At 40.4% G+C, this 27,503-nt stretch overlaps 2 protein-coding genes and 1 long non-coding RNA gene across 4 annotated transcripts; 1 reads left to right on the top strand and 2 right to left on the bottom strand.

The window, feature by feature from the left end:
- The first annotated feature begins 94 nt into the window (after positions 1 to 94).
- LOC134063814 (uncharacterized) lies at positions 95 to 11,736 on the top strand. Of its 2 annotated transcripts, none has more exons than XM_062519539.1 (8): positions 95 to 246; positions 1,651 to 1,733; positions 8,095 to 8,200; positions 9,588 to 9,674; positions 10,081 to 10,182; positions 10,689 to 10,778; positions 10,883 to 10,986; positions 11,424 to 11,736. In XM_062519539.1, the coding sequence occupies exons 1-8, from the start codon at positions 237 to 239 to the stop codon at positions 11,463 to 11,465; spliced, it is 624 nt and encodes a 207-aa protein (XP_062375523.1). In that variant the 5' UTR covers positions 95 to 236; the 3' UTR covers positions 11,466 to 11,736. The 2 variants fall into 2 exon arrangements, with proteins under 2 accessions (XP_062375523.1, XP_062375524.1); XM_062519540.1 differs by lacking the exon at positions 8,095 to 8,200 and adding an exon at positions 2,253 to 2,280 and having other exon boundaries at positions 99 to 246.
- Positions 11,045 to 27,503, bottom strand: LOC134063815 (uncharacterized). The gene is made up of 2 exons (XR_009936201.1): positions 27,471 to 27,503; positions 11,045 to 11,501 (listed from the first exon to the last, which is right to left on the bottom strand). It is a non-coding gene; the product is annotated as an uncharacterized LOC134063815 (long non-coding RNA).
- On the bottom strand, positions 19,303 to 22,403 carry LOC134064364 (uncharacterized). Its single transcript, XM_062520283.1, has 4 exons — positions 21,761 to 22,403; positions 21,474 to 21,557; positions 20,394 to 20,516; positions 19,303 to 19,523 (listed from the first exon to the last, which is right to left on the bottom strand). The coding sequence occupies exons 1-4, from the start codon at positions 22,401 to 22,403 to the stop codon at positions 19,303 to 19,305; spliced, it is 1,071 nt and encodes a 356-aa protein (XP_062376267.1).

The raw sequence follows: 27,503 nt of genomic DNA, 5'->3' as shown, positions 1-27,503 counted from the left end.
TAGGGAGAAAGGAAACATACCGGAGTTACGGGATAGAACCCCAAATGAATACGATTGGTTGTTGCGGCTATGAGTGCTCTGGTTGGTCGGATTACTCGGCATTCCGGTGACGTTCCTTTCACGACGTCAGAGCCATGCTCTGAGCAGCTCTGAGCGACGATCTCCATTTCTACGTGACGTTTCTTTCGGCGACCTACTACTATAGTTTTTAAACGTAAGGTACACAAAACAAAGAGATGGAAAATGGTAGGTCCTTCTTATAAGTCAGCAGAATATTTACTTATTTGATAAGAAAAACGTCATCTTCGTTAATGTGTCTAAACGTGTCTGTGTCTAATTGACCCTTCCAGAGCCACGCCCTAAAACCGCCACAGGCCAATCGTGGCTTAGCAACCCGTAACTAGGCAAGCAAGGCCTGGCAAGCTTTCGAGTTTTTGCCATGTTAACCTATGGAGACTGCATAGCCTGTGGGCCATTAAGGGCATTTATTTGGATGTGTGGTGCCCCCAAACACGTAAAATCACCGTGAAATAACATGTTGAACTATATTGACATGATATAGTTTGAAACAAGTGTTTTTCTAACTTTAAATTTTGCATATTGCGTGATAATTCCATAACCGCGAGATACGTTTCACGATGGCGGCAAAATGTTCTTAACAGACATTCAACGAGACGTATGTTTAGCCCGTCAGCAATTCTGTCTAAAATAATACCTAGTTGAAGTACCAATCATGTTATGTTGTCAAATATTGACGTTATGGAAGTATAGCTTAAAACGTTATGCTAGTTTTGTCCCCCGCCCGTTTCATTCGTACTAGCCTGGAGGAACCATCGAAAACAACGCGTACCTTCGACTTTTGCTTAAATAACTCATGAACGGTTTTGTTCAGAGCTGAAAATGCAACTGTAGTTGACAGAGGACAGATGTAGCTCGCTAGTGACCAAATATGAGCTTTCAGTGTGGTGCGATGTCTTTGTAAATTACATTTGTTTAAAAAATCCCGTGTCTCCTCCATTGTAATAGACGGGCAAGGTGCGAAAGTTTGACAGGCGTAGCAACAGTAACTATGGAGGGCGGGACTTCTGGAAGGGTCAATTGTACTTGATATCCATGCATATTTATTGTAGTCTATGCAAAACAAAGCATGCATGTTAGCTAACGTTAGCTATAACTTCTAATTCGTGTTAGGGTTTTTGTAATCGTGTTTAAAGCAGACATAAATTTAAATAGCTTCATTCATTTTGTTCATCACTTCACTCAGGATAAATAAACTATCTCCATCTATCTATCTATCTATCTATCTAATAATCATAATATACTTATCTAGCTTATTTGTGGCACTAAAATAAAACGTCACATACACTAATTCTAACATTTAATATGTTGTGTCTGATTGCTTAAGTATTAAAAGTGAGTTTTGTATTTAGTAAGTACGTTTTGTAACTACTGGTTGTTTTTCAAGCCATAATAACATCCTAAATTACTTGCAAAAGCTATCCTAAATATTTTTATAAACTGTGCACACTCTTTTAGAAATGGTATTTGTACATCAGAACACAGAAGTTATTTTGTGCACACTCTTTTAGAAATGGTATTTGTACATCAGAACACAGAAGTTATTTTATTTTACAAATGTGCTTTACCTAGACAAGCCCAAGCACAGGCCAAGGAGCCAAGCCCAAAGGAAGAGGAGGCATAACCTGTCTCAGTGGGGTCAGGTACAGAAGAGGGTAAGCAATGGTTAAGGTCTTGGTATAATTCCGTGCACATGGATTTGCAAAATGTAGACATGAAATAGTTCCTCCATCTAGTAGACCTTCCATGTAATTCAGATCTACATTCATGTAGATTGTAGATATACTTTATGTACTGTAGTGTTGTGGAGGTGTGCGTGTGCGTGTGTGTGTGTGTGTGTGTGTGTGTGTGTGTGTGTGTGTGTGTGTGTGAATGAGTTTTATTTTTTAAATGAAGAGGACCAACAGGAGTCAATCCCAGAGCAAGTGATTGGTATGTACTGTATGACTAAGGTAAGGTTGTTAAAAGAGCTATTGTGGCTTAGTGGCTTTGGCTTTTGGCTTTGTCAATGCAGAGTGTGAGAGAATTTGCTTGAAGCTTGCTTGCTTGGACTGCTGCTGCTTCACACTGTATGGCATCAGACTCTGCTGGAGCTTACTGCATTATGATGTGTCAAGTGTTTATTAATACCTATATTGAGCCATTAATGCTATATATAAATTGATATTTTTCAGATGAAGAGGGCCACACCAGACCAGAGAGGTGCATGTGACTGAACACAGTGGGGGCAGTAAAAATAGTGGCGACACAGCCTACCATTTATTAGGCTATTTGTTCTGTATATTACCGGTATATTGTTGTTACTATCTTCCAGCAGTGGCCAACGAGCAGGAAAAAAACGTGAAGAGCCTAATCCATTTGTTGTGGTGGCCATGGTAGTGCTTTTGTTTGGGCAGCTGTATGTGTCCTATTCGGTCTGTCTAACGTCCTATTTGATCCACCACTGTATATCCATACATCCACGTCCAACAGTTTTCAAGGTGATACACTGTCAACAAGTGCGGTGTGCCAATGCCCTGGCCTCAGCCCGGCTGTTTTTTTTGTAATTCTTATTTTATATACAGTATATCTATAGATAGATAGATTCTGCCTTCTGTTTTGTTCTGCCTTCTATGTCTGTGAAGGTTCTGCCTTCTACTTTGCTTTTGCCTGGCTTGGTGCACATTAGCTATAGAGATTGCCTGCTTTACACTGTATGCCCGCTTCTTTGTCTATTTGTTTCCCTCAGTTGCGGTGGAACCCTGTGGGTGTAGTGGACCTACTGTTTGGCGGTTGAAGTACAGCTTCGGATAAGATAAGATCATTCATCCTGTAATGTCTATAAATAGTCACACATGATACATATACAGTATCTACTGCACTGCACTACTGCACTGCACTGGATCACACCCTCCTACCTGCAAAATATCTCACCTCGTACGTGGTAGGCGGGCGTCGCCAAACTCACCAGCTCAACTCCAAGCCAGTAGGGTGTAACTATGGGACACTTACACCTAGGTGCCTTAAATCATATATTTTCTGAAAGCTCTCGACATATACATGTCATTTCATGTATACAACAACATATCACACCCTCCTACCTGCAAAATATCTCACGTCGTACGTGGTAGAAGGGCGTCGCCAAACTCACCATCTGAACTCCAAGCCAGTACATTTTAGGGTGTAACTATGGGACACTTACACCTAGGTGCCTTAAATCATATATTTTCTGAAAGCCCTCGACATATACATGTCATTTCATGTATACAACAACATATCACACCCTCCTACCTGCAAAATATCTCACCTCGTACGTGGTAGGCGGGCGTCGCCAAACTCACCAGCTCAACTCCAAGCCAGTACATTTTAGGGTGTAACTATGGGACACTTACACCTAGGTGCCTTAAATCATATATTTTCTGAAAGCCCTCGACATATACATGTCATTTCATGTATACAACAACATATCACACCCTCCTACCTGCAAAATATCTCACCTCGTACGTGGTAGAAGGGCGTCGCCAAACTCACCAGCTCAACTCCAAGCCAGTACATTTTAGGGTGTAACTATGGGACACTTACACCTAGGTGCCTTAAATCATATATTTTCTGAAAGCCCTCGATATATACATGTCATTTCATGTATATAAATACATATCACACCCTCCTACCTGCAAAATATCTCACCTCGTACGTGGTAGGCGGGCGTCGCCAAACTCACCAGCTCAACTCCAAGCCAGTACATTTTAGGGTGTAACTATGGGACACTTACACCTAGGTGCCTTAAATCATATATTTTCTGAAAGCCCTCGACATATACATGTCATTTCATGTATACAACAACATATCACACCCTCCTACCTGCAAAATATCTCACCTCGTACGTGGTAGGCGGGCGTCGCCAAACTCACCAGCTCAACTCCAAGCCAGTACATTTTAGGGTGTAACTATGGGACACTTACACCTAGGTGCCTTAAATCATATATTTTCTGAAAGCCCTCGATATATACATGTCATTTCATGTATACAACGACATATCACACCCTCCTACCTGCAAAATATCTCACCTCGTACGTGGTAGGCGGGCGTCGACAAACTCACCAGCTCAAGTTCAAGCCAGTACATTTTAGGGTGTAACTATGGGACACTTACACCTAGGTGCCTTAAATCATATATTTTCTTAAAGCCCTCGACATATACATGTCATTTAATGTATACAACAACATATCACACCCTCCTACCTGCAAAATATCTCACCTCGTACGTGGTAGGCGGGCGTCGCCAAACTCACCAGCTCAACCTCAAGCCAGTACATTTTAGGGTGTAACTATGGGACACTTACACCTAGGTGCCTTAAATCATATATTTTCTGAAAGCTCTCGATATATACATGTCATTTCATGTATATAACTACATATCACACCCTCCTACCTGCAAAATATCTCACCTCGTACGTGGTAGGCGGGCGTCGCCAAACTCACCAGCTCAAGTTCAAGCCAGTACATTTTAGGGTGTAACTATGGGACACTTACACCTAGGTGCCTTAAATCATATATTTTCTGAAAGCCCTCGACATATACATGTCATTTCATGTATACAACAACATATCACACCCTCCTACCTGCAAAATATCTCACCTCGTACGTGGTAGGCGGGCGTCGACAAACTCACCAGCTCAACTTCAAGCCAGTACATTTTAGGGTGTAACTATGGGACACTTACACCTAGGTGCCTTAAATCATATATTTTCTGAAAGCTCTCGACATATACATGTCATTTCATGTATACAACGACATATCACACCCTCCTATCTGCAAAATATCTCACCTCGTACGTGGTAGGCGGGCGTCGCCAAACTCACCAGCTCAAGTTCAAGCCAGTACATTTTAGGGTGTAACTATGGGACACTTACACCTAGGTGCCTTAAATCATATATTTTCTGAAAGCTCTCGACATATACATGTCATTTCATGTATATAAATACATATCACACCCTCCTACCTGCAAAATATCTCACCTCGTACATGGTAGAAGGGCGTCGCCAAACTCACCAGCTCAACTCCAAGCCAGTACATTTTAGGGTGTAACTATGGGACACTTACACCTAGGTGCCTTAAATCATATATTTTCTGAAAGCTCTCGATATATACATGTCATTTCATGTATATAACTACATATCACACCCTCCTACCTGCAAAATATCTCACCTCGTACGTGGTAGGCGGGCGTCGCCAAACTCACCAGCTCAAGTTCAAGCCAGTACATTTTAGGGTGTAACTATGGGACACTTACACCTAGGTGCCTTAAATCATATATTTTCTGAAAGCCCTCGACATATACATGTCATTTCATGTATACAACAACATATCACACCCTCCTACCTGCAAAATATCTCACCTCGTACGTGGTAGGCGGGCGTCGCCAAACTCACCAGCTCAAGTTCAAGCCAGTACATTTTAGGGTGTAACTATGGGACACTTACACCTAGGTGCCTTAAATCATATATTTTCTGAAAGCCCTCGACATATACATGTCATTTCATGTATACAACAACATATCACACCCTCCTACCTGCAAAATATCTCACCTCGTACGTGGTAGGCGGGCGTCGCCAAACTCACCAGCTCAACCTCAAGCCAGTACATTTTAGGGTGTAACTATGGGACACTTACACCTAGGTGCCTTAAATCATATATTTTCTGAAAGCCCTCGATATATACATGTCATTTCATGTATACAACGACATATCACACCCTCCTACCTGCAAAATATCTCACCTCGTACGTGGTAGGCGGGCGTCGCCAAACTCACCAGCTCAAGTTCAAGCCAGTACATTTTAGGGTGTAACTATGGGACACTTACACCTAGGTGCCTTAAATCATATATTTTCTGAAAGCCCTCGACATATACATGTCATTTCATGTATACAACAACATATCACACCCTCCTACCTGCAAAATATCTCACCTCGTACGTGGTAGGCGGGCGTCGCCAAACTCACCAGCTCAACCTCAAGCCAGTACATTTTAGGGTGTAACTATGGGACACTTACACCTAGGTGCCTTAAATCATATATTTTCTGAAAGCCCTCGATATATACATGTCATTTCATGTATACAACGACATATCACACCCTCCTACCTGCAAAATATCTCACCTCGTACGTGGTAGGCGGGCGTCGCCAAACTCACCAGCTCAAGTTCAAGCCAGTACATTTTAGGGTGTAACTATGGGACACTTACACCTAGGTGCCTTAAATCATATATTTTCTGAAAGCTCTCGACATATACATGTCATTTCATGTATATAAATACATATCACACCCTCCTACCTGCAAAATATCTCACCTCGTACGTGGTAGACGGGCGTCGCCAAACTCACCAGCTCAAGTTCAAGCCAGTACATTTTAGGGTGTAACTATGGGACACTTACACCTAGGTGCCTTAAATCATATATTTTCTGAAAGCCCTCGATATATACATGTCATTTCATGTATACAACGACATATCACACCCTCCTACCTGCAAAATATCTCACCTCGTACGTGGTAGGCGGGCGTCGACAAACTCACCAGCTCAAGTTCAAGCCAGTACATTTTAGGGTGTAACTATGGGACACTTACACCTAGGTGCCTTAAATCATATATTTTCTTAAAGCCCTCGACATATACATGTCATTTAATGTATACAACAACATATCACACCCTCCTACCTGCAAAATATCTCACCTCGTACGTGGTAGGCGGGCGTCGCCAAACTCACCAGCTCAACCTCAAGCCAGTACATTTTAGGGTGTAACTATGGGACACTTACACCTAGGTGCCTTAAATCATATATTTTCTGAAAGCTCTCGATATATACATGTCATTTCATGTATATAACTACATATCACACCCTCCTACCTGCAAAATATCTCACCTCGTACGTGGTAGGCGGGCGTCGACAAACTCACCAGCTCAACTTCAAGCCAGTACATTTTAGGGTGTAACTATGGGACACTTACACCTAGGTGCCTTAAATCATATATTTTCTGAAAGCCCTCGACATATACATGTCATTTCATGTATACAACAACATATCACACCCTCCTACCTGCAAAATATCTCACCTCGTACGTGGTAGGCGGGCGTCGACAAACTCACCAGCTCAACTTCAAGCCAGTACATTTTAGGGTGTAACTATGGGACACTTACACCTAGGTGCCTTAAATCATATATTTTCTGAAAGCTCTCGACATATACATGTCATTTCATGTATACAACGACATATCACACCCTCCTATCTGCAAAATATCTCACCTCGTACGTGGTAGGCGGGCGTCGCCAAACTCACCAGCTCAACCTCATGTATACAACGACATATCACACCCTCCTACCTGCAAAATATCTCACCTCGACATATACATGTCATTTCATGTATACAACGACATATCGCACCAGCTCAAAATATCTCACCTCATCAACAACCTCTACTGCAGAATTAGTGTATCAGAAGAAGTGATTCCCTTGTATGGGAAGATACCAGAAGCAAGTACTATGGAAACAATGGAGGTTGAAGCGAGTGTGAATGCAGACTGTTTGCTTATTAACTTTGGTGCAGTAATGTAATATAGGGGCTTGCTTTCTTGCTTGCTTGCTTGCTATCTTGCTTGCCTGCTGGGACCGCTACTGTTGCTTTTACCTTTGTGCAATCTGTTACTTGAATGCAGAATCTGTGTATGGTGGTATTGCTACCTGATTCAGGACTAGAACTTGAAATATTGCATTATGCAAATTTCGTTTTACTGTAAGGGGTGAATAACAGAATACTGGAATTAATAATAAAGTTACTTTAAGCTAACTATCTAATTACTGATGTGATATCTTAGTGTGTGGATTTCCACTCAGCTATTTAAATTTATGTAAAATCATATCCATTTCACGGGAGTATACCAAAACCTTTTGTGCTGTCATTCAGTTTCATAATACCTGTAAATCAGTCTGTGACTAGACCTGTGAATTATATTAGTGAGATAACATATTACAAAATATTCTTTTAGATTTCAACGTGGTGCAATAAATCGCAAAATGAGTTTGGCGTTACGCCATTTTGCTTTTCTTTGTGGCTTGACACAAAGAAAGGCAAAACAACCGTCAACTTTACAGGTATTGGTAGTTGTGTCCATCTAGAGCACCAAACCATATACTCCCTTTTGGAAAGACATCATTCTAATTTCACAGTTAAGTAAATCACTGTTCTAGCTGGCTGTTCAGAGTGTTTTCATATTCAGTTCTGGCACTGAAGTTGGGTCACACAGAGTCTTAGTCCATGATCATGATTGGTATAATCATTCAACGCTTTGAGTCTTTTTTCTTTACTGTGTCAGTTGTAACCTTTTTTAAAAAAATAGTGAGTGAGTCTATACCTTTCACAGATTTTAGAACAATTAAGAGGCTGTGTTTACAAAGAATTTTATTTTGGAACTAAAAGACCTCCTAAATGGTCCTAACCACTGGTTGTTTTGTTTGCTGTTGCTGGCATTACTGCATTCTTTGCAAGCTGCACAATAATTCACTGGGGATAATGAGTTATAGGTCCTCTGAACCTTTAAACTATTGGAGTCTTAGCTACTTCTTTGAAATTGCTTTGATAATAGGAACACCTTTTATTTTTTAGATTCTTTGTCAGTATGGCCTCTGGTCTAAAATCTGTGTAACCCACAGCCTCCTCAGTACTATTGCTTTATCACATACTGTACACTGAACATTGCCCGATTGGAACATTTTGCCCGGTACAAAATAGAATGGAGTGGTTAGTTTGGTGCATCTATGATGGTGGTTCATTTTGTGAGTTCAAGGTTCAAAGTTTGACAGTTCAAAAATGGTGTACTTATGAACTGCCATATTGTTATGACTACAGTTTCACTGCAGCTTTAGTGTCCTGACATGGTACTGAATCTGTGTTGTCTCTGTCTATTTGTGCATTGCACATATGTTCATGTTTTACTAAGACATACAGTTTTATATCCCTGACTTTCCCACCTTCCTTTGATGCTGCCTGTCAAAACAAATTGATGTGCAGCTGGAGCTGCACATCAAAGGGTTATTATGGGATATATGTTATGCACCTTCACCTTCTAAATTCTTGACATTGAGAATGTTTGTGACATTTAATTTACGGTTTGTTTGTAGCAACCACATATGCCAACACAGGTTCTTTCTTAGGCTGAAGTTACAAACATCTTCATGTAAGCCCTGTTTTAACACAATTCTGGCACCCAAACTTGCGTTTGTATGTTTGTTTGATAAATGAGGGGAAGCGTGATATTTATTCCATTGTGATATGCTAAAAAATCTTTTGGATTTCAACCTTTCACATGACAAAAAGGTGAAGGTGTTTCTTATGCACTACTGTTTAATCTTGCTATAATCCTGTTCATTTGTTTCATGTTCAATCCTGTTCATTTGTTCTGTTCCTGTTCTGTTTGTTTTATTTTCTGTTGTTGTTTATTATTGTTATCATGACATTGATACCACATGTTTATTTACACAGGACCAGAGTATTTGAAGGCGTTTTTCAATGACGATATGGTGACAAAATTGATTGAGCACCACTCGTCATACAAGCAACACTTCTTGGGTAAGTTTATTGTATAGTTTTTCTCAAATGCTAAAACACAAAAGCCAATCCTCTAAACCAAATGACCTGTTGTCTAAACACATTTACTAAATCTAGCCATAGTTTTTCAATATCATAAACACATTTCACATGAAGACACAATTCACAAAACACAATCCCCCGTTCTCATAAATCTAAGCTTGCTAAAACACATTCTCAAATGAAAGCTCATGTGATGCAAAATGCTTGCCACAGTCAGCAATATCTGAACACTATGAACACACCTGGCGTCATTTATTACACACAACGACTCAAAATTGAAGACACTTGTTGCTAATGCGCACAGTGACTGTGGTGTGTGTGTGTGTTATGTTATTTTGAAGTTACTGAATTTGTTTCATTTTTCTTTATTCTAAAAACAATGAAGAGCATGGAGCTGCAGAGCAAGGAGCTGAGGGGGTGTATGTCGACCCCAGTGTCGACATTCACTTCCTGAGGGCTACTATTGGCACCATCACGAAGAAATACTGTAAGTAAATGTATGTTACAGTAATAATTGGTATAGTTACCTCAGCTGGCAGCAAGCTGATCAAGGGCAGATCAACGAAATCACAACAAAAACATGCCAAAACTCATAGTCCACAGAGTTTCTGCCTGTATCTTCTCCAGGAAGCCACAATTTTCTCCCAAAGTTGCTTTTAGGAGGTGTACTGCCACGTGCCACCACCCTAAAAAGATCTTTGGTACTTGACGGGTGAATGCATAACAGCTGTCCTAAATTGATCACAAAGCATCCATGATGACTGTTTTCCATTGTTTGTTACCTGATCATGTCACATCTAAATATTTCATGAATATCTGATCTACTTGAAATGTCACTTTACTATACTGTACAAGTATTTAGAATCACTTATCTGAGTTTAACATTGAGTGCTCAACAACATAGAGCTCACCAGTATTTGTGTAACCCTATATGTACGGTCACCTCCCAATGTTAAACTCTGATGTAATTATGAATACTTTGTCTGATGACAGTGAAAGAACAGAAGAAATCACACAGGTACCTGCCTGAAAATCGACCTGCCTGGTGGCCTCTGGCAATACCTTTCAGCTCGCCAAACAATGGTAAATAAACAAATATGGTTTATGACATATGTTTTTCGATAGGACATATGTAAAAGCTGTAACTTTTGCTAGTTTATACATTGTGGATGCATCTCTCTAATTAGGAAAAAATCAAGAGAGGAAAGACCTCGATGTACAGGCACTGCTGGCCATTGCAGTGTCATATAATGAATTTCATGGATTCAAGAGGCCAGACGACACTGAAAATGTGAGACGTAGTGGTGATGTGACTTGCAGCCTTGCCATTTTAACTACATAGATAGATATACAGTAGATACTTTATTAATCCTGAAGGATGTAAACAAACAGTAAATAAACATACAGTACATATAAACATACAGTACACAATCCATACACATACTAACCTATACTGCCTTACAACACACATAGTAGCCTACCTACCCTAAACAGACAATACAACCCTATGCATCCCTCCCAGTACTACCAAGACATTCACACACTATACATACTACACCAATATGAAATACAGTATGAATGAATGAATTATGTACCCTTACAGCGAGTAACTAATGCTAAGTAGCATATAGAAATTATATAGCCTATTATTATATGGTGCAGTGAAAACAACAATGGCAGTGCAAAAACAATGTACTATTCAAGTCTTCTTTTTTTCCTTTCCTTTAGGAGCAAGTGGCTGGGACTTCCTCTTCTCAACAAGAGAATTAAATGATGGACAGTGTTGGGCAGTTCTTGTGTGATCTACTGTATTGTGATGCAAGAGTGGTGCCACAATTAAAACACAAAAGGTCCACAATGTACCCCAAAACCAATCGTGTGTCATCTGTCACTCACATGTGCACATTGCAGTAAATAAAAATAGTCATAAACAGTCATATTAGACCATATATAGGACCCAATAGAGAACATACACATAGAACTACTATTCTGGGAACTGAATGTGGAAAAAACACCCAAGGATTATTGTTTTAAAAATGTTTTACCTACATAAAAGTACAATTACTTACTATATACTGCTGTGTGACTGCTGTGTGACGACTATTGAGAGACTGTTAGTTTGATCACTAGAATCTTAGTAGAGGGTTGGATCATTTTGTTTATTTATAGGCCTTTTTGTACACATAGTGCTGTAGCTTCATGTTAGTTAAACTACTTCTGCCATTTTATTGTATTTATCTTGGATGTTGGCAACTATTTACCACATTATCATTGAAGAGTGCTTTTAGGTATACCTTAATGTGTGTAATTGAATAGGCTACAGTACACCTAGCTCTACACGCACCTATAGATACATAACACACTGTATTTAAATTCTGAGGAGATACGTCCTACACTACTGTACCTTGAAGTTAAGTGTTGTATTTCCACAGTGATAGTGTACCCCTATGTCTCCAAATCACAGTCTAATATCAACCGAATCCCTCTGTCAAGCATGCTTTCTAAGGATGTATGGTTCATGAATGTTGGCAAAAAGACTAAAACTCAGACCGATGGGTCTGTCTATGTCCAGTGCACACACAGTGATAGAAATCAGTCCATATATGACAGTTTTGAAGGTGTTTTCGCACTTGGTGTACCCCTATGTCTCCAAATCACAGTCTAATATCAACCGAATCCCTCTGTCAAGCTTGCTTTCTATGGATGTATGGTTCAGGAATGTTGGTAAGAAGACTAAAACTCAGACCGATGGGTCTGTCTATGTCCAGTGCACACACAGTGATAGAAATCAGTCCATATATGACAGTTTTGAGGGTGTTTTCACACTTGGTGTACCCCTATGTCTCCAAATCACAGTCTAATATCAACCGAATCCCTCTGTCAAGCATGCTTTCTAAGGATGTATGGTTCATGAATGTTGGTAAGAAGACTAAAACTCAGACCGATGGGTCTGTCTATGTCCAGTGCACACACAGTGATAGAAATCAGTCCATATATGACAGTTTTGAGGATGTTTTCACACTTGGTGTACCCCTATGTCTCCAAATCACAGTCTAATATCAACCGAATCCCTCTGTCAAGCTTGCTTTCTATGGATGTATGGTTCATGAATGTTGGTAAGAAGACTAAAACTCAGACCGATGGGTCTGTCTATGTCCAGTGCACACACAGTGATAGAAATCAGTCCATATATGACAGTTTTGAGGGTGTTTTCACACTTGGTGTGCCCCTATGTCTCCAAATCACAGTCTAATATCAACCGAATCCCTCTGTCAAGCATGCTTTCTAAGGATGTATGGTTCAGGAATGTTTGAAAAAACACTAAAACTCAGACCGATGGGTCTGTCTATGTCCAGTGCACACACAGTGATAGAAATCAGTCCATATATGACAGTTTTGAGGGTGTTTTCACACTTGGTGTACCCCTATGTCTCCAAATCACAGTCTAATATCAACCGAATCCCTCTGTCAAGCTTGCTTTCTAAGGATGTATGGTTCATGAATGTTGGTAAGAAGACTAAAACTCAGACCGATGGGTCTGTCTATGTCCAGTGCACACACAGTGATAGAAATCAGTCCATATATGACAGTTTTGAGGATGTTTTCACACTTGGTGTACCCCTATGTCTCCAAATCACAGTCTAATATCAACCGAATCCCTCTGTCAAGCATGCTTTCTAAGGATGTATGGTTCATGAATGTTTGAAAAAACACTAAAACTCAGACCGATGGGTCTGTCTATGTCCAGTGCACACACAGTGATAGAAATCAGTCCATATATGACAGTTTTGAGGATGTTTTCACACTTGGTGTACCCCTATGTCTCCAAATCACAGTCTAATATCAACCGAATCCCTCTGTCAAGCATGCTTTCTAAGGATGTATGGTTCATGAATGTTGGTAAGAAGACTAAAACTCAGACCGATGGGTCTGTCTATGTCCAGTGCACACACAGTGATAGAAATCAGTCCATATATGACAGTTTTGAGGATGTTTTCACACTTGGTGTACCCCTATGTCTCCAAATCACAGTCTAATATCAACCGAATCCCTCTGTCAAGCTTGCTTTCTATGGATGTATGGTTCATGAATGTTGGTAAGAAGACTAAAACTCAGACCGATGGGTCTGTCTATGTCCAGTGCACACACAGTGATAGAAATCAGTCCATATATGACAGTTTTGAGGGTGTTTTCACACTTGGTGTGCCCCTATGTCTCCAAATCACAGTCTAATATCAACCGAATCCCTCTGTCAAGCATGCTTTCTAAGGATGTATGGTTCAGGAATGTTTGAAAAAACACTAAAACTCAGACCGATGGGTCTGTCTATGTCCAGTGCACACACAGTGATAGAAATCAGTCCATATATGACAGTTTTGAGGGTGTTTTCACACTTGGTGTACCCCTATGTCTCCAAATCACAGTCTAATATCAACCGAATCCCTCTGTCAAGCTTGCTTTCTAAGGATGTATGGTTCATGAATGTTGGTAAGAAGACTAAAACTCAGACCGATGGGTCTGTCTATGTCCAGTGCACACACAGTGATAGAAATCAGTCCATATATGACAGTTTTGAGGATGTTTTCACACTTGGTGTACCCCTATGTCTCCAAATCACAGTCTAATATCAACCGAATCCCTCTGTCAAGCATGCTTTCTAAGGATGTATGGTTCATGAATGTTTGAAAAAACACTAAAACTCAGACCGATGGGTCTGTCTATGTCCAGTGCACACACAGTGATAGAAATCAGTCCATATATGACAGTTTTGAGGATGTTTTCACACTTGGTGTACCCCTATGTCTCCAAATCACAGTCTAATATCAACCGAATCCCTCTGTCAAGCATGCTTTCTAAGGATGTATGGTTCATGAATGTTTGAAAAAACACTAAAACTCAGACCGATGGGTCTGTCTATGTCCAGTGCACACACAGTGATAGAAATCAGTCCATATATGACAGTTTTGAGGGTGTTTTCACACTTGGTGTACCCCTATGTCTCCAAATCACAGTCTAATATCAACCGAATCCCTCTGTCAAGCATGCTTTCTAAGGATGTATGGTTCATGAATGTTGGTAAGAAGACTAAAACTCAGACCGATGGGTCTGTCTATGTCCAGTGCACACACAGTGATAGAAATCAGTCCATATATGACAGTTTTGAGGATGTTTTCACACTTGGTGTACCCCTATGTCTCCAAATCACAGTCTAATATCAACCGAATCCCTCTGTCAAGCTTGCTTTCTATGGATGTATGGTTCATGAATGTTGGTAAGAAGACTAAAACTCAGACCGATGGGTCTGTCTATGTCCAGTGCACACACAGTGATAGAAATCAGTCCATATATGACAGTTTTGAGGGTGTTTTCACACTTGGTGTGCCCCTATGTCTCCAAATCACAGTCTAATATCAACCGAATCCCTCTGTCAAGCATGCTTTCTAAGGATGTATGGTTCAGGAATGTTTGAAAAAACACTAAAACTCAGACCGATGGGTCTGTCTATGTCCAGTGCACACACAGTGATAGAAATTAGTCCATATATGACAGTTTTGAGGATGTTTTCACACTTGGTGTACCCCTATGTCTCCAAATCACAGTCTAATATCAACCGAATCCCTCTGTCAAGCTTGCTTTCTATGGATGTATGGTTCATGAATGTTGGTAAGAAGACTAAAACTCAGACCGATGGGTCTGTCTATGTCCAGTGCACACACAGTGATAGAAATCAGTCCATATATGACAGTTTTGAGGGTGTTTTCACACTTGGTGTACCCCTATGTCTCCAAATCACAGTCTAATATCAACCGAATCCCTCTGTCAAGCTTGCTTTCTAAGGATGTATGGTTCATGAATGTTGGTAAGAAGACTAAAACTCAGACCGATGGGTCTGTCTATGTCCAGTGCACACACAGTGATAGAAATCAGTCCATATATGACAGTTTTGAGGATGTTTTCACACTTGGTGTACCCCTATGTCTCCAAATCACAGTCTAATATCAACCGAATCCCTCTGTCAAGCATGCTTTCTAAGGATGTATGGTTCATGAATGTTTGAAAAAACACTAAAACTCAGACCGATGGGTCTGTCTATGTCCAGTGCACACACAGTGATAGAAATCAGTCCATATATGACAGTTTTGAGGATGTTTTCACACTTGGTGTACCCCTATGTCTCCAAATCACAGTCTAATATCAACCGAATCCCTCTGTCAAGCATGCTTTCTAAGGATGTATGGTTCATGAATGTTTGAAAAAACACTAAAACTCAGACCGATGGGTCTGTCTATGTCCAGTGCACACACAGTGATAGAAATCAGTCCATATATGACAGTTTTGAGGATGTTTTCACACTTGGTGTACCCCTATGTCTCCAAATCACAGTCTAATATCAACCGAATCCCTCTGTCAAGCTTGCTTTCTATGGATGTATGGTTCATGAATGTTGGTAAGAAGACTAAAACTCAGACCGATGGGTCTGTCTATGTCCAGTGCACACACAGTGATAGAAATCAGTCCATATATGACAGTTTTGAGGGTGTTTTCACACTTGGTGTGCCCCTATGTCTCCAAATCACAGTCTAATATCAACCGAATCCCTCTGTCAAGCATGCTTTCTAAGGATGTATGGTTCATGAATGTTGGTAAGAAGACTAAAACTCAGACCGATGGGTCTGTCTATGTCCAGTGCACACACAGTGATAGAAATCAGTCCATATATGACAGTTTTGAGGATGTTTTCACACTTGGTGTACCCCTATGTCTCCAAATCACAGTCTAATATCAACCGAATCCCTCTGTCAAGCTTGCTTTCTATGGATGTATGGTTCATGAATGTTGGTAAGAAGACTAAAACTCAGACCGATGGGTCTGTCTATGTCCAGTGCACACACAGTGATAGAAATCAGTCCATATATGACAGTTTTGAGGGTGTTTTCACACTTGGTGTACCCCTATGTCTCCAAATCACAGTCTAATATCAACCGAATCCCTCTGTCAAGCATGCTTTCTAAGGATGTATGGTTCATGAATGTTTGAAAAAACACTAAAACTCAGACCGATGGGTCTGTCTATGTCCAGTGCACACACAGTGATAGAAATCAGTCCATATATGACAGTTTTGAGGATGTTTTCACACTTGGTGTACCCCTATGTCTCCAAATCACAGTCTAATATCAACCGAATCCCTCTGTCAAGCTTGCTTTCTATGGATGTATGGTTCATGAATGTTGGTAAGAAGACTAAAACTCAGACCGATGGGTCTGTCTATGTCCAGTGCACACACAGTGATAGAAATCAGTCCATATATGACAGTTTTGAGGATGTTTTCACACTTGGTGTACCCCTATGTCTCCAAATCACAGTCTAATATCACAGTGATAGAAATTATTCCAGCCGAATTCCTCTGTCAAGCATGCCTTTATCTGTGCTGATGTGGATCACACTCTTGCCAGGATTTGCACCTGGAATCTTCCACCCAAAGGATGGATGTGTTGCTATTACACCACAAGAGTTGTGTCAAATCAGAGCACAAATAAATAAGAAATAATTCATACATTCTAGGAAACATGATTGAGGAAGAAGTTATGTACTGTACCTTTGACCTTCAGCTCGCTGTCCACGGGTTTGACGGCGGAGAAGTCCTGCTTGCATTAGCGGTGGTGTTGTCAGCTACACAATGAAAACAAAATAAGCATATCCATCAGAGAGTTTGTTAGTGCCGATACATGTTAGTGTAGTGTTGAACACGTGGCAACATACAGATTTGTTGTCTCAGTTAAGGACTCAAGACCAGCAAGCAGGGGGATGTTTTAACTGAAGCTCATGATCATCTACAATTACAATTACTACCTGTTCTTTTTGAAAACAAACACAAATAAAACCTTCATATAACCTAAGCTTTGCTTTATAGTACTTTATCATAGTACAGTTTTGAAGAAGTTCTCGGACAGTTCAGAGAGGACAGTCAATTTTCAATTTCAATTTTCAAAAGCTACCAACACTTAGGCTACCAGCACTTAATGACTTCAACAATGATAATCACGTTCTCAAACTTTTGTGAAACTGTCATGTAGCCTACTCCCTGAGACACTCACTGCTTGCTTTGACAATCAAGGTTTCTGCATAATTGTTGATACATTAACAATATGTAAACACATTATGTTTCCGAACATACTGTAACAACATGGTGGCAATTAGGGATGGCTTGAATAATGGATCTTTATGCTGGGGAGAGCTAAGAACCTATTTGCAGATTTATTTAGCTATTTTACAAAAAGTCTCTGGAAGAATAGAACAAGTCAGTCCACATTTCTATATGTTCTATGGTAATTCGATTTTTAGCAGTGTTCTTTACAAAATCATAATCTCTGTTCTAATTCCTTCATATAAGGTAATAATAATTATGATAATAATAATACTAATAATAGTAGTAGTAGTAGGTCTAGCTTACCAAACCAACATCAACATCTCTGAAGGGCCCATCACATCAGACGCGGCATGCGCTATGAAACCCATTACCAATGGGTTGAGAGCGCAAGAACTGGTCTGCCGCTGCGCTCAGTATAGCGGCATTTTTGCCGCTTTGACGCTCTTGCGCTACCGCGGTCAAAGTTGAAATATGTTGAACTTTGACCGCGGCGCGCTGTAAGTCAATGGTCTTTTGCGCGGAACCCAGCGGTAACCACAACAACAATCGTTAGAACTTTACCTCAACCAAGAGCATTCCAGCGGTGAGCGCAGTGCATGCCGCCTCTAATGTGACGGGGCCTTAACACATGCCAGGTTTTCAAGCATCAACAATGACCTTATGTACATCAATCACTGTGTGATTAATAGGAGATTTGCAGGTAGGAACAGCATGCAGCAAAAGTAATATTATTCCCTCTGCCTTTGCAGTTAAAACACAAAATCAATGTGATCAATTCAATCCATAGCCTGTTGCTTGAGGTCATCTAGTGCTGTGAAATGTGAAAACAAGAGAATCACAACACAAACATGCATTTAAGTGTTAACACTTATTACAGTTATTTAATAAACAAAACACAACCACATCCCAAAACACAGTGACACCACAGGACAAAAAGACAAAAGCCTGTGGTGTACTATTTGAAATATAATTATTCATGTACCCTTATAACAATATAAAAATGATTATTACTGATACTACTAAAAGTTATTGTAATAATAAAATCTAATGTACTAATAGAATATAACCTAATAATACTATAAATAATAATAATAATAATAATAATAATAATAATGACCTACAGTATAAGGATATCACACGTGTAGTACTACTACTGCTACTACTAATAATAATAATAGAAGTAGTTGTTGTAATAACAATAACCAACACCATATAATTGAACAATACTGCAAATAACATAATAATAATAATAATAATAATAATAATAATAACAATAATAATAATAATAACCTACAGTATAAGGATAGTACACTTGTGTAATACTACTACTACTACTACTACTAATAATAATAATAGAAGTAGTAGAATAGTAGTAGAATAGTAGAACTAATTATAATGCTAATTATGATAATAATACAAGCAGTCTATGAGGATATCACACTACCATATGTCATGAAATTAAACTGCTTCTGCTTCTGGAATGCTTCTGAACTGCTTCTTCTTCTGCTGTCTGGAATGGTACCACAGGAACAGCTTAACATGTCTGATGAAATTTTCCCGAGACATGTAGGGAAGATGGTGCTTTAATCGTTTCAGCCGTGAATTGAACTGTTCTGCAACCTGGGAGTTTAGGGCAGAGAACTGGGGATACAGGTCCATATTATACCCGCCATTGCATCCTGTGTGCACCAAAAATATCACAAAGTCAATGTTATGTTCACTGTGTACTTGAGTAAAGGAGAAATAAAATAAAAGGGAAAAATAAACGCACTCTTAAGTCGGATGCGTTTTGGCAAACAGCCATCCTCAGTGTCGGCAGCTGTTTGCCAAAACGCGTCCATCTTGGGCATGTGATCAGTGTAATAAAACTACAAGAATTAGTACTTGTGAGTGCGTTTATTTTTCCTTTACAAACTGTGTGACATTGCTGACTACACCTTTCGAGTAAGGCCACACCATTACTGAAGCATTCCAATAGATCACATATGCCACAACAACTCTCTTGAATAATCTACACACGTGATAAGACAGTTTTTATGTAAATGGGGACACAACACAAACGCAATGCAGCCAGTGTAAGTTCATGGTTTTCCAAGTTCTCTTTCTATGAGGTTTAGTATGCCTTAGTATGTATATCTGTGTCTGTGTTTTTGTGAAAAAACATTGTATAGTAGCCTGGACATGCACAGGCTCACATCAAGATGAGGTTGGGTCTGGGGAATCACCATTGGTTCTGTGTCCTAAAGTTATTTTGAGGCTAAAAGTAGCTCCTAACGGGCAAATGTAGGAGAAAATAATGGGCGTGTCAGTCGCAACTCTAGGGCTCCAATGTCTTTTTTACTAAAAGTCATTCACAAAGACATTTAGTGCTAAAAGTAGCACTTACTGTAAGTCTGGGACCGCTTAGAAGTATCCCAGAGGACTCACTAAGATCAATTAATAAAACATCCGAAGACAGTAGCATCTTTTGCTAGAATGTCGAAAGGTGTTGGGGAGTGAATCTCTGCACAGCCTAACATTACAGTATTCAATGAACAAACAATATGTACCTGTGTGGTTCTTCCAATGAAGACGGTCCACCAGAAACCAGGTTTCCTTAAAGAAGTCTGGATCCCTGTTAAGTGCATATGCATGCAGTTTGCATGCATTGTCGTAGAGGACAACCCTGGGCCCTAAAAAATAATACAAAAAATTGTCTGCAAAGGTTAGAAGTGTGCATGCACATTTCAATTGCATGCACTTCTGTCTGGCGCAACCATGCCATTGAAGTCAATTTCCAAATAGTAAAAAATCAGGAAACAACTGCAATTCCTTGTCTGTCGCAAATCTTATGTGATGATCAACAGAATATAATAAGCAAAATAAAATAAACACAACCCATCCCATAACACATCACACACATCTCCCCTCTGTCAAGCATGCCTTTAAACAATGCTTGAACATTCTATTTTGGTCCCCAACTACTTCCTGTTACATTAACATAATATGGAATGTTAAACAAGAAGTCCTGGGGGACCAGCAATGGAACTAGAACCTGAAATGGCCTATACGTTTTGAAAAGGTGTACCCATGCGTTGAACACAGTAGAGAGACTGGCATAACGAGTTCAATCTCCATTACAAACTAATCAAAAGACGAGAGAATAAACTATGCTGCTCCGACATGAGCAATATGCTGTTTCACCTTGTAGTGGCGCTCGACCTTATTCCAGCCCTCCAGAGTGCGTAGCTGGAAAAGTGCTTAAGCCATGGCAGAATGCGCGCAACAGTTGTGTATAAAAGAAACGCCCAGATTTTGGGGTTGCTTCACCCAAAACGTGTAACTCTCTCTACCACGCGTACATTACCGAATAAATGGGATGGCAGAATTCACTTAGCGGGAAATGTGCGTAGTTGCACGTTTTTTTGGACTTACAGTACGCACCCTTACGTGCATGGGAGAATTCCCCCCTATCTGAATAAAGGCATAAAGGCATAACTATATCAATTAACCAAACCAACCAAACCAAACTAGTTAAAGGCTCCAGACCGAGATTTGAGAATAAGTCTAGTGTCAGTTAGCCAAGCTTATTCATTCTCCAATAAATAATTTAATATTAAAGGCCATATAGCTCTCTTTTAACACTTCACCTGACTGGAACCTGGTCCGTAAAATGGTGAACGGGATGTTGACCGATTCAGAGGTCTCCATTACGGCAAAGCCATAGCACACTCCTGTAGATAATACACAAAGTATTCATTGTTTTAATGGTATGTGTCAATGACCAGTTTAGTGAAAATATGTAAAACTATTTGAAGAGCCCCTTGTATGAAAGGTAAAAGAAACAACTTTCTAAACAAAGACACATTTTCCTACTGATGAGACTGATCAAACAATATTTTCCATACGTTCCTGGTTTACAAGTAAGACTGCTTACCATGGACACAGAACAGCGTAAAAATCCCTGGAATCAGGGTTGAATGATGCCCTATAGTCTTCCTGCATCCATCTGGAGGACCCTCTGTTCTTCCATTATCTAGAAGGAACCTTCCCCTGGTCCTCTTCATGGGGAGGTGGGGGAAGTACTGCAGTGCGCTCTCTTGTGGAGGTTCAGCTGGGCAGGTGACCGGGCCTCCCACACCGTCAAAAGCCTGTTTCGCCACCCTATACATTGCTTGAATGAGGGGTACCACCTCTTTCCTCAAGCCATCAAGACACAATACCTGCCACAGCAGGGGGCAATGCAAGTGCAATTTATGCATCAAGGCTGTATGGTGAACGATACTCCCTGATTGCTCCTTCGAGACATCTTCAAGGAGGCTGTCCAAGTCGGTACAGGGGTGTAACAGTGCACACGTTGGTGACGACTTGGACAGCTCGGCGAGGAGGCACCGGTAGGCCTGTGGCGCTTGGTGTTGATGGCCGCCACAGCTGAAAAATTGCAGTAGTGGAGACAGGAAGCTGGCTGTCCTTTTGGCCTCAGCCTCCATCTCCCTAAACTGTTGTTCTGTACAGCCACCCCGGCTGTACTGGGACAACATATCCCTCAATGTTTTAGAGGAAATGAGGACCCGGTCCATGTGCCTAGTACTCAAATAAGGAAACACTATTACAATACAGTAAAATGTAGGGAAAGCGAAGCAATTCATTTTGTGCATTTCGTATTCAATGTAGTAAGTTAAACGATTTAAAGAGGTTTTTGGACATGAAAGCAAAAGACGCAACAAACTTGCACATTTACAAAGCCATATACAGTATACTTATCTTCCTGTTCCCAAATACACGTTGTCCACCGGTGGCAGATCCATTTTGTATCTCTGGTGGTAGCCCAGTGTTGTGCCATCCATTACAAGCTCTCTTAAGTGAGAATTAGTGGAGAACATAACAGAGTTGCAATTGAATGAAAATAACCATTCATTTCACCCACCACCACAGCACCCCAAAACTGCACACTATACACCCCTACAGTTATGCTCAGAAACCTGATGCCATTTCAATACATACATCTCTATCAAGATCACTTTAGTCAAAATAGTTAAATAATATTTGAAATAAGTTACATTTGGCAGTATGGCTCTGTTCTGGGACCTCAATACCCTTCCATGTGCCAACATGGAAAGCCCAAGGCAGGGAGAGCAGTAAAGAAGAACCCCCCACAAGGAATACAGAAAAGAGCAAGCATCGATGACAACAGCATTGATTAAGACAGATAAACAAAGGTGGAGTTGGCAAGCCTTTGCTTACGAGGCCAAAAATGTAAATCCTTGTATTCATTTTCTTACTTGGGCTCATCCTGACACAGGTGGCACCTGAAGCCTTCAATGCTGTCCAGCTCCAGCAGAGCCAGAAATGCATGCCATGCCATACGAAATTTGTAATATGAGAGTGTGAAATCACTCCCATGATCCTGGTGGCGGGCTTCCAACACCCGGTAAAAGTTAAAAATAGATGTGCTGTTTTCGTATGGAAACACAACATACAGTACAATTAAGCACACATTAAATCTAGGCCCTGATTCTCCGATGGGCGCTTAAGTCAATTTTTATGCACCTTGAATTGCACGCAAGGCATGTTTTGACTGAGAGTACCCACATTTTGAGGTTGCTCCACCTAGAGAGCGTATCTTGAACACAGGCGCGTAAATAAGTGCGCAAATGGCATCGCTGAATGCGCTTAGCAAGTTACACGGCAGATACCCAATTTTTTACTTACACGCATGGGAGAATCGGGGCCCTAGTGAAAAACATTGGTTCAGTGATGAAGTTCACTTTCCTATGAAGTTCACTGTTCTATGAACTGTGAACTGAACTTAACACAATTAAAATCAAAGAACTTGAATTTCTTTAGAGAGAAACACGTGCTTACCCAGAAAACAGAAAATGAAGCATGTAGTCGCGGAGAACTGAATGGTGGATTAAAAAAGTCCCCATGTTCAACATGAAAGACTCCCCTCCATCAAAATAAAATGAGCAGGGGCATCTTGTGTCCACACATACATACTTGAAAGCTAAATTATGGAAAAACAGAAGGTTATTTACTATGACATGATTTAACACATTTTCATTTTGTGAAGTCAAAACTGACATTTGTAAGGATAGCTTTAAATAAAACACACTCTGTGTAGAGAACACAGCTGTGTTGCAAAACAGGGGGGCTTGCTCAGCTGGTACAGGTGTCATCGTAGCCCCACACACACACTCTCCCTCTATTTTAGGCATGAGCTGCAGCACCCCATCCACTGATTCAAACAGCTCTGTTGGAGCTTTTCTGTAGACTGCCTACACACACAAACATCAGAAATTAGTTTTCAGTCGATTGGTGGGAAATTTCGGCTGAAAAGAAGGCAAAGAAAGTCAATGCACACATACACAACGAAGTCAGAGTAAACGTGTTACTTCACTCACACACAAACAAACAAACACGCATGGTTGAAAACAGACAAACCTGGTCTGCCTCCTGTAGCTGAAATTTAACTTTTTTTTTGGAGACAGCAGCAAGAGACCTCTCCTGGAAATGTGTGGCTGTCTCCACACAGCGCATGAAATCCGCGACCTCTGGCATATGCCGGAGGCTTTTTATTTCATTTATGTGGATGCAGCTGTAGCGGCAGGAGCAAAGGCAACAATACATTTTTTTATCTTTGCCTGCCACTACACTGCATCCATGTCTCCCTTTGAAAACGAACTTCGTTGGATCAAAAGGAATCCGAAGTAGAATATCGGAAGAGTCCTGAAAGGGCAAAATCACACATTAGAAATACTCATCCTTACAAGTATGCACAATTTAAAGCACTAAAAATAAATATTAATGTTATTTGTCTAATGAAATACAAACATAGTTGGATGAAGATTAAGAGTTTAATGTGTTTAACTTACATCCACCAGCTGCATGTCAGGGTCTGAAGAATGTAAAAAAGGTGAAAAGCACTTGTGAAGAACAGGATAAACAGAAGCTTTGCTACAGACAGTATTCTATAAATGTATATGCTGTCACTATTACATCAGTATGAGCCACTTACCACTTGTCATTTCATCCCCTACAATAACCATTAATGCCCGAGCATGCAGGCAATTCGGATATAGCCCAAGAAACTCTACAGTAGATCAAACATGGAAAGACAAGTGTAGTCCCATTGTCATAGTATTACACAGCACACCACAGCACATATTGCATACAACAAAATTCTTCAATTGGGAGCACCTCGACTCGGCGCAGTAATATCCTCACTCCAAAGTGAAACTGAAAGTGCCACAGTGAAGATATTAAGTCGAAGTGCTCCCAAGTTATTCCGCCACATAACATAGTTATCCCTCTTACCCGCTTAGAAATACACCATGTTTTATTTTCTCTCACCATACTTGGTCGTGTGACTACTCGTGTTACTGAATTTTAATAGAGAAAACATGGAGATGTTTGGTCGCTTCTAAATTCATCTCTGTTTGGATCCTAATGAATGAACTGAGCTAGCTAAGTGCTATCAGAGTAGCGCCGCGCGCCAGGGCCAGTGAGTGCACGCATTGAAAAGTGTAGGCAATGTATGATAATTACCTGCAAAGGTTAATTGGCCTTGGCACTGGACTTGCCTATTGACTCTGATGTAACCATTGGACTGGAGTGAACATATTTTTGTATGAATCATTTCAATTGTGCTTGCTCCAGTCTAACATTCATTACCATTTTTGGTTTAAATCTGTTTCCTGAACATGTCATATCAGAGTCAATCAGGGTCCACAAATACTGGTCATATATATTTTTTTTTCTCTCAAACTTAGATAAGTGATCATAAATACTTTACAACAATATAGTAAAGTGACACTTGACGTTGGGTTCATAAGATATTCATGAAATATTTAGATGTGACATAATCCTTTAAAAAAAAAAAAAAAAAAACACTGATGCAGCTTTGAGGCTGTTGGACTTTTATTTTGATAAGTTCTCATCATTCGGTCTTCCATGTTTATGAAAGGTTGGGTATGAATGTTGACTCATGTCTTATGAAAAAGAACTTCTACTTGAGTACTTGTGTACTTTAAGTAAAGTGTAACCGTCTTTAGTAATGTAGAGAAAAATGACATACCTGCACGAGCTAGAATCGATTTCTGTTGGCTCGCAGATATGGCCTTTGCTTGGATGTTGTTGCATGAACAAGTGTACACCCAATGAAGCCCATCTGCGAACTCCATGGCCTGTCGGCTGACCATGACATACTTTGACATCTAAATAACAATAACAGTGATGTTAACATTTACAACAATAAAACAACTTAAAGATATAAAAAATGTGACATTAAAACATAGCCTACATCTGTGGAGCTTCCACGATACTGTGCCAACAAATAAGTTTGCCTGCTGCCAGTGCTGCACAGCATTATCTCGTCTGAGAGAATAAGTTGCTGGGCGTACTCCTCATCAGGTGACTGAAAAAAAAGGATCACTCTGCTTCATGAATTTGAAATGAAAAATGAAACTAGAAAATGTAATTTCGAGGAAATTACCAGTGCATGCAAAAGCAATACATACATTAAGATAAAATGTGAAACAAACTTAAATTTAGAAACAGTTGTGGACAGAGGAAGGTGAACAGGATCTGTAGTCTTAAGAGAGTCAGATTGGGGGGGGGGGGGGGGGGGGGGGGGGGCAGTGTGTTGTATGTGTCTGGCTCCGAATCTAAAGTCGGAAAATTCAAACTGATACAACTTTCAGTTCCCTCCCCCAAACTCTCCAAGCTCCAAACTGCCCCCCAAACCCCTCCCCCTCTGTAGACAAGGTTGTTTACGTGAGCAGCAGAGTAGCAGAGGTTGGATAGCAGCATGCACAAGCTGTGACTGACGGGTAACGATTCCTCCCCCCTAACATGATTGCTTAAACAATATAGGGAGCGCTCGATTTTTGCGAGCACGATTACAGGTTTTAGAGGGAGCTAGAGAATTCGGAATCTTTCCTAAACAGCCTATTTAATATTCTACCTCCAGAATCATGACAGTTCAAGCTAATATGACTAAAAAAATGCTGCCGACGGCAGCTTTAATAAGATGCTGGTAAGGGGCAGTGTGTGCAGAGGTGGAAGTCCAGCTTCAGAAAGTAAAATTCCTACCACATATCTGTGCCAACCACTTCAACCAGCTGATTCTAATCTTGAGCCAGGCAGAGCAGTGGGCAGTGGCCAGTGGGCTGGATGTTGTCTGTAAGGAGTGGGGCTTGTGGGGAAGTGAAGTGGGGGAGTTACAGTAGGTTAAGGTGAGAGTGTTGTGGAGTGCATGAAGAAGTGTGGAATGAAGTGCTGCAGTCAGGTGTGTGTGTGTGTGTGTGTGTGTGTGTGTGTGTGTGTGTGTGTGTGTGTGTGTGTGTGTGTGGATGAGTGAATGGTTTGAAGAAGAGGAGTGGATAGAAAGTTGGAAGGAATGTGCCTTATATCCTTGTAGAATGGAGAGACAGAGAGCTGAGCAGAGAGCAGTAATGCAGGTGCAATCAATTTAACTGGCTGTCAATTAAACTTGATAAGGCCTACGTTAAACGGTTGAAGCTGAATTAGATGCAGAAATTTTGGTTAGAAGAAGAAGAAGAAGAAGAAGAAGCCACCGCCTTCGGATAACAGAGCAGTGCATTTGCATGCACTGTAATAAACTGCATACATGAATTGGTACTTACAGTTGCTAAACTAAATTCCTCAGTAGATGAAAT

Source organism: Sardina pilchardus, chromosome 18 (assembly GCF_963854185.1).
Source record: "Sardina pilchardus chromosome 18, fSarPil1.1, whole genome shotgun sequence".
NCBI classification, from domain to species: Eukaryota; Metazoa; Chordata; class Actinopteri; order Clupeiformes; family Clupeidae; genus Sardina; species Sardina pilchardus.
The sequence above is the reverse complement of the archived record's forward strand: the minus strand, read 5'-3'. Positions and strand labels throughout refer to the sequence as shown.

Coding starts and splice junctions, on each gene's coding strand:
- LOC134063814 (XM_062519539.1), top strand. Junction 9,675..10,080: donor ATACAAGCAACACTTCTTGG/GTAAGTTTATTG, acceptor AAAACAATGAAG/AGCATGGAGCTGCAGAGCAA. Junction 10,183..10,688: donor CACCATCACGAAGAAATACT/GTAAGTAAATGT, acceptor GTCTGATGACAG/TGAAAGAACAGAAGAAATCA.
- LOC134064364 (XM_062520283.1), bottom strand. CDS start 22,403: ATGGACCGGGTCCTCATTTCCTCTAAAACATTGAGGGATATGTTGTCC. Junction 20,517..21,473: donor ACGGACCAGGTTCCAGTCAG/GTGAAGTGTTAA, acceptor ATTATTTTTTAG/GGCCCAGGGTTGTCCTCTAC. Junction 19,524..20,393: donor TCATTGGAAGAACCACACAG/GTACATATTGTT, acceptor TGGTGCACACAG/GATGCAATGGCGGGTATAAT.